Consider the following 12868-nt stretch of genomic DNA (forward strand, 5'->3'; position numbering starts at 1 on the left):
ATTGCGAACAATTTTTTGCCATTTTGTAAAATAAATTTAAGAGATTTTTTCATGGAGTAAAAGCCCCTGAGGTTCAGTTTATTAGCTATTGAGTGAGCATTTAGATCAACTTTAGATTTAAAAAAAAACTACTATTTATAGATGACACAAACTTCAACAGATGGCGTGGCGTGGTATTGCATTTTTATTTTAAACTGAATTTGATATATTCAAAGGAAACTAAAACGAAACTTATACGTTTATAAATAACAATAAAATATCATTTCATATGCCACTTGTAAGCTTCAGATATTTTGATTCTATTGTACTCTGCTTTAAGTGTTTACATCACGTAATGTATAGTCTGTGGCAACTAAATGGTTGACGTTTGACGTTGACGTTACGTGTTTTTATTTGGGACAATTGGAAAGGAGCGAAAACTGACTTTTTAATGATAAATATTTAAACCAAAATTGTATAATTGTTGTTTCATAAATTTTTACTTTAAGCAAAATGCCTTCGATGAAAGTAGAAGGAGACAGTGATGGGGACGGGGATATGTCTGGAGGAGATACGGAAAGATCAGGGGGCTCGTCTAGAGGCCCTGATCGTGATTCTAGCGCTGAGGAAGCCGATGAACCAGATTCTGATGACTCCTCAGAAATGGATGAAAGCGAGTGCGAGCGTCGGAGAAACGAATGCCTGGATAACTTAGGTTGGTTTTCATAGGTTATGTTTACAAACAAATTTTCATATGTGCGAATTTGAACCTTAATATTTATGTGCATATGTCCTTATAAATAAAATATCTTTTTATGATTATTCAATAAACTTAAATCGAATAAGAAACTTGTAAATGATTCTCTTTACATTGAAAATTGTTTTTTCATATATTCAATCGAAAATATTTTATGCATTCTGCACATAGTATATCAAAATTAAAAAAAATAAATATTACTGATTACCTAATGAATAGGTACTTAGATTCCTAATTAATTAAAGGATGAAATCTATAACACCACTTAATTTTTCTATATTAAATAATCTGCCAAATTAAAAAGTCACCCTAGTCACCTTACAACATTGACATTGAAAATTATAATAATATCCATACCTTGCATTGCCAATATTGGGACCAAATTTTACGTCAATTGCTTTCACAAAAAAATAACTCTTTATCTACATTTACAGTAACTCTATGTAACCAGGATGATATTACAAAATCTTTCTGTTATAAGTATATTTGATATTTATTTACTATCATAAATTTTATTAAGTCATGATGTCATCCATATTTGTTTAAATACCATCTAAACAAATCTTTTAAATTTCTCATTAATTAGTAAATAAACATCTAATAAGTCTCTTATATAATAATTCCAGCTAATTTGGAGAGGCAGTTCACTGTGCTACGAGAGCAACTCTACAATGAAAGAATGAAGCATGTCAAGTATCAGCTCACTGAAGTCCAAGGTGGTAGATCACAGGAGTACCTCGGCCCCTTGCGCCGATTGCAGGAAAATATGAGAGTTAGGTTAGTTAATATGTTTACCTATAATTAATTATATCTATAATAGATCAAGGTTCAAGTGAAAGTTAGTCCAATATTGTAAGGTGAAGATGGTTTACAATTATTTTTATATTGATTAAGTTTGGATAGCGTCAAACCTGAGACCAAAGTCCTACCATAGTGATTAATTTAGTTATCAAACAAACATTTTTCTAAATCGGTTCTGGTAAAGTCTTGCCAATAATAAAAATAACTCAAGACTCCACTGTTTTAAGTGAATTTTAACTCATTTATAATATTAATTTTCATTAATTAGATGTTGCGAAAAAATAAAATTATGAAATTAATAATAATGAAATACTTATTTATTTTACATTCCAAATCACCGGACGAAAAACTAGCTCACTTGTTTCAGTCAAATTAAAGCTTATTCAATTAGCCTGTCTAACTTAATTGGAGTTTTTAATTTCATTCTCAGAACTCAAAAGAGCAATGACCTCATATGTGATAAAGTTTGAAAAATTTAACTTAATTCTTGAAATTGAGATTAAAAATTTAAAGCTGATAGACATTCAGTCTGTATCATGAGGATTGTTTAAATTGTATAAAAATTTTAGTCTGCAGAGACATCTAGGGGCAAGTACAAATGTCCAAAATGTAGATAATAGAAAAACTTACTGTATAAAAAAAAACATATATATCCCATTTTCAATCGTAATTAATCAAATATTTGGCCATTGTTTTGAAGTCAATTATTGTAAAATATATAGATACCATTAATATGGTGTTATGGCTTTGTGCAAATCGGTCTGTATAGGTACCAGCCACTCATCAGATGTTCTAAGGTTGGTGGCGCATCTGCGATGGTTTATATTTCTTACAGCACCATTGTCTATGGATGGTGGTGACCACTGGCCTGTCTGCCTAACAATGTTATAAATAATATCCTTTGGTGTCCTTTATTTAGCAGCATGGTGGAATATGCTCTAAACCTTCTCCTCAAGGGAGAGGAGGCTTTAGCCCAGCAGTGGGAAATTTACAGGCTGCTAATGTAATGTGTCTTTTATATCTGATTAAGGTTCCTTTTCCTCAGCATATCTTGTATGTGATTATATATCAGGTAATATATTTAAATATTTTTAACTATTGAAGGATTTACTTTAAAAAAATATATTTGGATCTGTTTCAGGATCGAAGTGGCTGGAATCCTGAAGAAGATGCGGATTGAGAATATCAGACACAAGTACGACGCTGAGGAGCAGGCCGCGCACCAGAATTTTAGGGTAAGTTTTTTTATAATTTACCAGCGACCCGCCTCTGCTTCCACGCGTGCAAGCTGTTAAGAAATAAAATAATATGATATAAATATATTTAGTATTATATAGCACTCAGGAATAATATAGCTTTATACAAACGATGTTATGGAGCTCCGAAACGTAACCGAAACTATCGGATATCCGAAATAAAAATCAATCCGTAACCGAATGCAATAAAAAAAAGATTGTTTATGAAAATTCTGAAATTGTTTTCTAAAGCTATGTGTTTAGTCTGTGATTATACAACAAACCTACTAATATTGTCAAACTGTTACTTTGTAATTTTTTATTCGATACAATCGGATAAACCGAAATAATTTAATATCCGTAACCGTATTTGAAACCTGTAAGATATTATTCACATATCCAGATCCAGATCCGAAATTACATATCCATAATATCTCAGCTTTCTACCATTATTATTTTTTTTGAATTTAATCATATATCCGGAGATTACTCCGTCCATACAAACTAACTAATTTTTCCACTTATTATATTAGTATAGATGAATGATATTGAGACAAAGTATTATTGTATTAAATTGCAATGTTTGTTACATTATTTTATCTTATGTACGATAACAAATGTTACCTCGTGTAAACTCAGGGCAGGAGCCTTACATAGTTTTAGGACTTCTTAACTTGTTGCTGCTATGTGAGCAAGGTTCTTTGTTATTGCTTAGTGTAATACGAGAAAGTTTTTTGTTATTGCTTCGCTTTTTTCTTTATGTATTGAAATAGAGTAAATAGGTACGTGAGGCTTCGCCCGCTTGTTAGGGTCATAAAGGAGATTTATATTGTAATAGAAGATGTCACTTACATTTAATCGAAATAAAAAATCTATGTGCTACTCCAGAACAAAATCGATCTCTGTGCCAAAGTTCATTTAGATCTGTTCAGTCGATGACGTGATTGAGAAACAAAAATCTATCCATTCAAACTTTTACATTTATAATATTGTTAAGATCTGTTCACTCACAAAGACCCTGAAAGCTAAGTGATCGGCGTAGTATAAAATTGCTTACCGCTGTCTGTCCCTATGTATGCTTAGATCTTTAAAATTACAAAACAGATTGTGTTGCGGTTATTTTAATAGATTGATTCAAGACGAAGGTTTATATGTATAATACATGCACAATATAGTAGAGAAACACTGATAATTTTGGAGGTTTCTGAAGTGATGTCGTAAATAAACACATTTTTGCGCATACATTAGTCAAAGTCAAAGTCAAAGTCAAAAATCTTTATTCAATATAGAAGTGTTTACACTTGCTTATTGATTGTCAAAAATCTATCACCGGTTCGGAATTTAGCACCTCGGACCTGAGAAGAACCGGCGAAAGAAACTCAGCGGGATATATTTTTTTATTTTTTTTTAACCATTGCAAAAGCTGGCTGAATTATACGAGATAGACCCAAATAATGTACTACAGCATTGTACACTTTAAAGAGGTCATCAAAAAAGTCCAGATGGTGGATGTCTATCTCTTAGGGTTAGCCCACAGACACCCGTTTTTTATCTTTTACTTTTTGCGAGTAATAATGGCTTATTTGCGAAGCGATTTTAAGCAATACAGCATTAATCCTTATCCAATTAAGTACCTTAAATACATTGTGCATTGAATATAGATCAATATGGCCCTTTACAGAATGTAATTTAAATATTTTCGAAGATATTACAGATTTAAAACGCAGGGACATAGCGGTTTGTATTGTCTAATGACGGAAAAACTGTGAATATTGTAAGGCATTCTGTAGTTTATTTAGTATCAGCATTGCACCCGTGCGAAGCCGGGGCGGGTCGATAGTACTGAATAAAATGAAGTCGCTTTACCAAATCTCGTAAAGACATTAACACTAGTTTAAACGACTTGTGGCGCCATCTATTATCAGTTTGATAAATTCTGTCATGAAAAAGTATAAAACATTTTCGCATATCTCGTGATACGGAAGTTGATGATCTAGAATCAGAACATCATCAGGTTCAGTTACTTGAGAATATGTTACGTAATTAGTAAATTGTGTTTATCAATTACAATTGTTCCACTGATAGACAATCGCCTGCTCTTTTATGAAGACGATTTGAGTTTTTATTCCATAACATGTGGTTGATTTTGCCGAGCAAGAGATAAACTATAAAAACGAATTAAGTTGTGTTTTCTCAGCTCGATACTGTAAATTACGTTGATGATCACGCTTGCTATCTTAGTTCATACCTGCTATACACTATAATATCATTCGCTTTTGAACAGCACATTTTCTCTCGGAAGCGTTATTGAATCATTTTTAAGTGTAATATTTAAAATAGATTCTAAGTTTGACATATAAATTAAGTCCACAGATATATCTCTCAGAATATCTCTTAGAAATTAATTATTTTTTACTTGATCAGTCGATGGTAAGAATTGTTTATAAATCACGTTAACGTTTTATCGACAGCGAAGAGCGTAGGGCAAATGTTTTGTTTTTTCTATTTACTTATGGAAGACCGGAGATTTGTATATAATAAGTTAAGGGACTGTCTATTGACCCACTCACACTATAGACATTGGAGTCATAAGAAATAATAACCATTCCTTACATCAACAACCTGCCACCAACCTTGAAGGCTAATATGTTATGTCACTTGTGCTTGTAAAGTGGGTACCTTTTGAGCTTGCCCTACAATCAAGTGGTATCCTTAAAGACGGTCCTGCACAAAGCTTTACCACTGCTTTTTTAGCTCTGCAAATACTTACTGCTCGTAAACACTGTCGCCATGTTTATATACTTTATTTTGGATCGTTTGGGGACTTCAACGGTAAGTACACATACATTTACGTTTCCCGCTTGTCTCTTTGAATGCCAATAAACGATATAACATAGAGAAAAAGAACCAAATGAGGTTTGCCATCTGCATACTTCAATTGTTAGTGTTACTCAGGATATACCTCGCTTTGTGTGCTATAATTATTAACCCAGTGGATAAGAAAACGTTAAATATTATTAAAAATAATCAATGAAACTGAAAATTAGTCCTTTAAAGAAAAATAAGCGCTATTTCAAATAAGAATATACCAACTAGATCGGTTTAACTAGAGATTCCAAATGAGTCACGTGTTTGTCCATACAATTTCTTTACCAAGTTAAAAGAAAAACTTGACATAAAGTTGCTGCTAAAGTCACGGTATCATTTGCAAGCGATCCCTTGACGACATCCAAAGAAAGTAGGTACCTAGCCTAGGTAACCTAGCTAAGACTCACTCGAGAAAAAAATTATCGAAATTCCCTTCGTCAACATCAAAATATCTTCTCTTTGAGCAAAAAGTATATTCACCCCCCAAAGAGACGAAAACTTAACACTCGCGGCCACCTGCCCATTGGCCATTACATACATACGTATTGTTATATATGTATAGACTATTTATTTTTGATGAACTTTTCCTTCCCTAGTATAATGATTATAAGGAATACCAACGATGGTTGATTTAGCGTTGCGTTGATGTCTTTCTTGGGCAACTGGAGACGTCAGTAAGTTTATTGTCTATTTCATTGCTAAAATAGAACGTCTTACGAACGTAGATTGAAACAAAAGAACGTTAGAATAATGTTGCTTTAATAGAATTAAGTGTAGCAAAAATATAGGTGTATTGTTGAATATGTGTGATAATTCGAATTATTATCGATAAATATATATTTTTAGTACAATTGCTTTGTTGTAAATATTTAACTTTTATCTAAAAAAAATATTTTGACTTCTTTATGCGCCTTTTCTGAAATCTGCGATAGATGCAAATATGCGAATTTCACAACTGAGCCTAGAATACTAAGAATTAATCCTTCGCGTATCTTACTTTCTACGGCCAGCTCCATGAATAACACTTGTTATTTAAATCTCATAGAAAAATAGTGTGTCTGCACGCGTGATAAAAGTTATGCTTCTACGTAGTACGAGTTTTATGTCTACATAACTATAAACGAATGTACTTTACTCTTTCCCAATTAAATTCGTAGTGTACAATGTTAACGTCATTTCTGTTTTATATGTAATATTTACTAACGCGTCTAAAGAAGTGTTATTTCAAAAATATGATTTTATCATAAGAATGTGTTTTTAAATATATATCACTTGTAAAGTTTGACAGTTATGAGACGAATGAATCGAATCCCTTTAAATAAACCTTAAAACTTGGGAATCTTCAAGAAAAGAGCGTATTCCTTCCATCAAGGCCGGCAACGCATCTGCAAGCCCCCCGGTGTTGCAGATGTCCATGGGCGGTCAAAATCATAATCAGACGATACTGTTTCGTTACGTATTAGTTACAATTAGATACATATCAGTGTGTTAAGTAAGGGAGAAGCTGTAGTTTGAGAGATTGATGAGGAGCCTTAGAGCTTACTCTACCACACTCATCCAAAAACCTCAAGACGTTTTCCGGTACCACCGAACATGAAATGAAATATAAACACAAATTAAGCACATGAAAATTCAGTGGTGTTTGCGCGGGCTTGAACTCGAACTTATCCATTATGATTCACGTCTTGTAGCCAATGAGCCATAATTTATAATTCAATTAGTATCCCTAAATGTACACTTCAATATATTAATATAACATTGATCAGACAACAACGATACACACGTCCATGTATGTACGTGTATACGTCTACGATCAAACGTAATACTACACCTCGGTCCCCAAGCCCCTGTCTGCGAGGCCGAATGTTAATTACATTTTAGTTTCAATCGAGAGTTCCCCTTACAATCCCGTCGGGTATATTGATTATTGTTTGGATGACCAACACGGTAGGCGTTTCAATTGATTTCATGTCAAGTTCATTCAAAATAAAAATCAAAATATACTTTTGCAAACTAATTATAAATATAATTTAGCATAGATCCGTATTAAATCGATAGTATCGCTTTATCTGTCCCAAAGGATTATTTACCTTATGTAATTTCTTAGCTCATTACGTATTATGGTAATATCATTGTGGTGATTATTTCTTTGAATAAGTTACTTATGAAACTTGAATTAATACGAACCGTTTTAAATACTACATACAGTCAAATATTCAGTCATCGACAAATATTAAATTTAAGTTAAGTAAAAAGTGTATTATATTATTTTACAGTACATTTAGTAGCAACTAGCTGTTACCCGACCGCTACGCTGGGAATTTAATTAAAAAGGAGGAGGGATGAACGGAATTCTTAGGGGAAAATGTATAGCCTGTAACCATCTACAGACGATTCCGCGTCGATTGATCATACTCTTATACCGATACGTACATTATTTTTCACGGGATCGACGTACAAAGAAAAAAAAACATCGTATATTTATAAGGTATACATATTAGACATTCTATTGGTAGGTGTATTCACGTTAGGCGGTACTTCTCAATATATTCAAGACTAGGGAACCTTGATATTTCTTTGTGTGAAATACTTACGTCAAATCAGTTTAAAGCTTACCTAAGGTTCGTTATGAAATCATGGATAATAATAAAAAAACTTATATTTTAAGTTGTAACGCTTTTCCAGAATAGAATCATTCCTGCTTGGGCTATAAACCTACTAAGGGTTAACCACTTTTGTAAACGAAATTATCTCATTCTCACTTAATATTCTCTCGGAATACTTAAGATGACATAACAACAGATCTGCCGTCTGAATCATGCTCAAAACTTTTTACAACAAATTCATTAGATTTGAACTTGGGCAAACATAGCAGTTTAATAATGGTTGCAGATAAAGCAAATGCGTTTGTGTAGCACGCCTGACACGCATGCCAATTGCCAGTACCGCCGTGTTACGTCACGTCATTCTACGGCTAACTTTGTTTTCGATTTTCGTATAATTCTAACTCCACAGAGGAACAGGCCGTGTCTCTAACATACATATTTTATTTGATAATTTGTATTAATGTTATTTTAATGTATTCGTTTTTAGTATCCGTCAGCGTTACGATCTAGTAACGATATTGCTCAGAATCAACAAGAATCTTGAATATTTTGTCCTTTAATCAGTTAGACAGTACTAAGTCGTGTAACAATAAATATAAATTCAAAATTTTCGTATTGTAAATTAACAAAATCAATTTTAAGTAATTGAAATCATTATTAAAATACAAGAAAGGTTATGTTAACTCCTAAATTATTTTAAGGAATCTATTAACATGATAACAATTTTAGGATTCGTGACTTCATGTGAGTTTTATCGAACGTAACATATCTGGTTCCTCTGAAACGTATTAGTAATAATTTACAAAAAGGTAACCTGATTGTCTCAGAAGACAAAGACAAACAGTTATGTGAGGAAAGAGAAGATAAAATAACAAATAAAAACCAAACAAAGCTAATAAGGCTTATATGTTCGTAATCAGGCAATAATCTGACGTCACAAAGAGGTCGATTCGCGGAGGTTAAGAGCTTCTTAAAACAGGACAAATGCGTTAAGTAATACTCGTTCGTATGCGTACAATGAAACGCATCTGTTTATTTCATACATGCATGAAATTAATTTAATGAAAAATAAAGGGGAAATGATGCCGATTGTATGTAATGAATCATAAATATGTAATGGCTTCAATTTTTTTTACGCAAAATGTTTGCTCTGAATGTGACGTCACTCTATTAAAAATAAAAACTTTTCTTACGTTTTGTTATTGGAAGTGATTTTAATGACTGTCTTATTTTCGCTTTTATAACCTAATAGAATTGAACGCCTGAGTCTTCCCGATCTACGTGACGTTGGCTACACAGTTTGTAGTCTCTTAGAACATAATCCGCGTGGATTACAGCCTGTATGTGAAACCTTCACCCAAGGATGGCTTTAGCTGCCATAAATGCCACAGTCCTATCATAATTAGTCAGTGAAAACTGGCTACGTAGATATCAAAGTCAAAGAGAAGTTCATCTAATTGTCACAAAACTGAAGACCCAAATGTCTTGGGGTAAAATCTTGTCTAAATTAATATAAAGGATTTTTTTGTTTATTTAGGCTTATATGTAATATAATACAGGCTACAGTTCCTTCTTTAAATATATATTGATTTGAACTATAACCAATCGAAAAAGATAAACAAACAGGATCCTTTACATACGAACGATAAGATTGATAGGGGGATATTTATTGATTTTTAGTACAAATAGATCATAATACTTGGTTAATTTAATTTCAATTCTGTGTATGTTACCACTCAGGTAGCACTCGCTCCATAGATTCCAAGTAGTATGTATATAGTATGTAGCTGTTTACAAACAACAATACTTAGTATCGTTGTGTTCTGGTTTGAAATTAGTTGGCGTATTGGCGATGTAAGGAATGGTTGATATTTTTTTTGAAGCGCCATTTGCGTCTGCCAACCTATTTTATAAAAGCGATCATTTATTATTTTTGAGTTTGTTACTAAATCAAAAATATACTATATTCACTCAAATAAACAATTTTAAATCATCACTTCACACAAGACAGATTTTTTATGGGTTGGGGAGTTTGTGCATTGTGTGGGGTTTTTTGGGTGAGTAAAATCTATTCGTTATTCAATGCAAAGTATGGCAATGTTCTCGTTTGAATGATGAGTTAACCAGTGTCATTACAGGGACACATAACATCTCAGATCCCGTATTTAGCGGCGCGCATCATCAGTATAAAAAGTTGGAAACACTTTTCGCAGTCTCAACATTTATCGGCGAAGATGGTGACTTGATGACTTACCATAATTTCTTCAGAGGCTCAGATAACATTTTCTTTATATGAACGTAAAACTACGAACTATATTTACGTTTAATAATTTGGAATGTGGATCTTATCGAGAACAATTGCTCATGACCCAGTCATCACTTGTATTAATTTCAGTTTATCAATTACATACAATTTGGTTAATTTGTTTAATTATAGAATCGAATGTCCTGCTTGTGCAGTTAGATAGCTGTTGTTATGAGGTTATTCTAGTGTATATGGATCGTGAGTTAACGGTTTTAACATTCTTCCTATATTAACAGCCTGTTAATTTCCCACTGCTGGGCCAAGGCCTCCTCTCCTTTTTGAGGAGAAGGTTTGGAACACGCTACTTCAATGCGGGTCGGTGGATTCACATGTGGTACAATTTGGTTGAAATTAGACACATGCAGGTTTCCTCGCGATGTTTTCCTTTACCGCCGAGCACGAGATTAATTATAAACACAAATTAAGTACATGAAAATTCAGTGGTGCTTGCCTGGGTTTTAACCCGCAGTTATCGGTTTAGATACACGCGTACTAACCACTGGACCATATCGGCTCTTCTTCGACATTCTTCTTAGCAGCTCAAAATCAAGCCCGCGACACTGCGAGAGATCTCTATCCTTTTGTTTTGGATTGTCGTCTGATCGCATTTTGAGAGTGACGGAAGCTTATCTTTGCTTCTCATGTTTGTAATAATTTTCTATGCGGGCTAAGCTTATTCATCTAACGTCGTTATATCGAAATATCGTCGTCGTATCGTCGTTAACGTGATAACGTCACAGTTACAACGGGTAGCATTAAAAATCAGCGTTGGGTTTGGAACAAACCTCGGAAGATGAATGTTACATCTACTTGAGATACGATTGCAGTTATTGTTTCTTATTTATTTTATTCTTTGTTATATTTTTTTTTATGTCTAGATTAAGTACTTTTGTCAGTTGTAAAATATTCGTCTTTCAATTAAGCTTTTCTTCTTCATCTCGTTCTTACTAAAACAATTGATTGTTATCGTGTAACATTTTTTTAATACGAATATAGTTTTATTTGTACGTACTTACAATAGATAATAATCGATATTTACTGATTACCGAAGTAAACATTCCTAATACGTTTTAGTTTTTAACAAGCAACACTTAACCACCGGTTACATTATATAACAATTATTCGGAGGGTTTATTATAATAATACTTATGTTTATATTCCTTATTTGATTTAGGCAAAATAAACTATAGCTTGTACCAAAAGTGCAAAATTGGGTTTGGTATTAATATATTATCGAGTTACAAGCGATATGACACTTGCTCTTTAGAAGTAAACATTAATTTATTAATAAAATAATCTTTTATTTACTATGTTACATAAAAAGGTATCCTTAAAATCGGAAATTTGTTTCAATTAAAACATAATTTCATAAATATAACTCGTATCGTGTTTATTGCACCGTACCTACCATGGGCCGTGATGCGCACGCGCCGGATGTGACGTCACACTTCATGAATGGCCCGTGTCGATGACACGAGACGTCCGCTAATGCTTTATGTCGAAGGTTTGTTGTATTCAGATGCAGTTTATTGTTCTTTGGTATAAATTTTAAGGCGACGGATAAATTACCTTGGGGTATTTTAGGCTTAATGGACTAAATTAATGAATCATTCCTGTTGTGTTAACTGTAAGTTATTTAACTAAGGGATTAATATAACTGTTCAAAATAAATATCGCAACTAACACAGCGTTAACAAATAAAACTGTCCTTTAATAGATAAAACTGTCCTTTTCCATCCCGTGATAACTTTAAATTGAAACAACACTAAGCTAAAAATGTAATTACCTTTATTTTTAAACTATAAATGGTGTATGTTTTGTAAGTTGTCCTTAATAATAAAATAAAATAAAATGATGTACGCAAATAATAATAATAGGCAATTAAAATTGTGACATTAACTACAAAAAGTTAGCTAAATTAATTAAAGATACGCCAAAGACGACGAAAGGTGTGTTATGGTCTACATAATGGAGGTTGGGAGATTGAAAGTTAATAAAATAAAAGTATATACCGCACTACATATAAAGTAATCATACCATGAATCATTAATGTTTTCGTTGTCCTTGTCGTGGATGAAATCGCTCTTGTACAGAACAAGGAAAGGTATTAAGTAAATGACTACAGACGATTCTAACGATGTCAATCACATATTGTTAATATTTCTCAACAGCTCTTAGTCCCGAAATCCATGAATTGGATAACTTGTTTTATATATATAAAGTCGATTAATCCTTCTTGCGGCAAGGTATCAGTTTCTTTCATGAATCTCCGCAGATATTTTTAACTTTGCCGATTCGTAAATTCAAAACATTTGTA

The 12868-nt window shown here is 32.8% G+C and overlaps 1 protein-coding gene across 1 annotated transcript in view; it reads left to right on the forward strand.

The window, feature by feature from the left end:
* Nucleotides 1-402: 402 nt before the first annotated feature.
* Nucleotides 403-12868, forward strand: part of LOC125068889 (breast cancer metastasis-suppressor 1-like protein) — a 120685-nt gene continuing 108219 nt past the window's right edge. The window contains exons 1-3 of the mRNA XM_047678249.1: nt 403-694; nt 1363-1513; nt 2679-2772. Coding sequence (XP_047534205.1) covers nt 493-694; nt 1363-1513; nt 2679-2772 — 447 coding nt within the window. The 5' untranslated portion in view covers nt 403-492. The remainder of the gene's footprint in view (nt 695-1362; nt 1514-2678; nt 2773-12868) is intronic.

The sequence above is a fragment of the Vanessa atalanta genome, chromosome 14 (assembly GCF_905147765.1).
Source record: "Vanessa atalanta chromosome 14, ilVanAtal1.2, whole genome shotgun sequence".
Classification (NCBI taxonomy): domain Eukaryota; kingdom Metazoa; phylum Arthropoda; class Insecta; order Lepidoptera; family Nymphalidae; genus Vanessa; species Vanessa atalanta.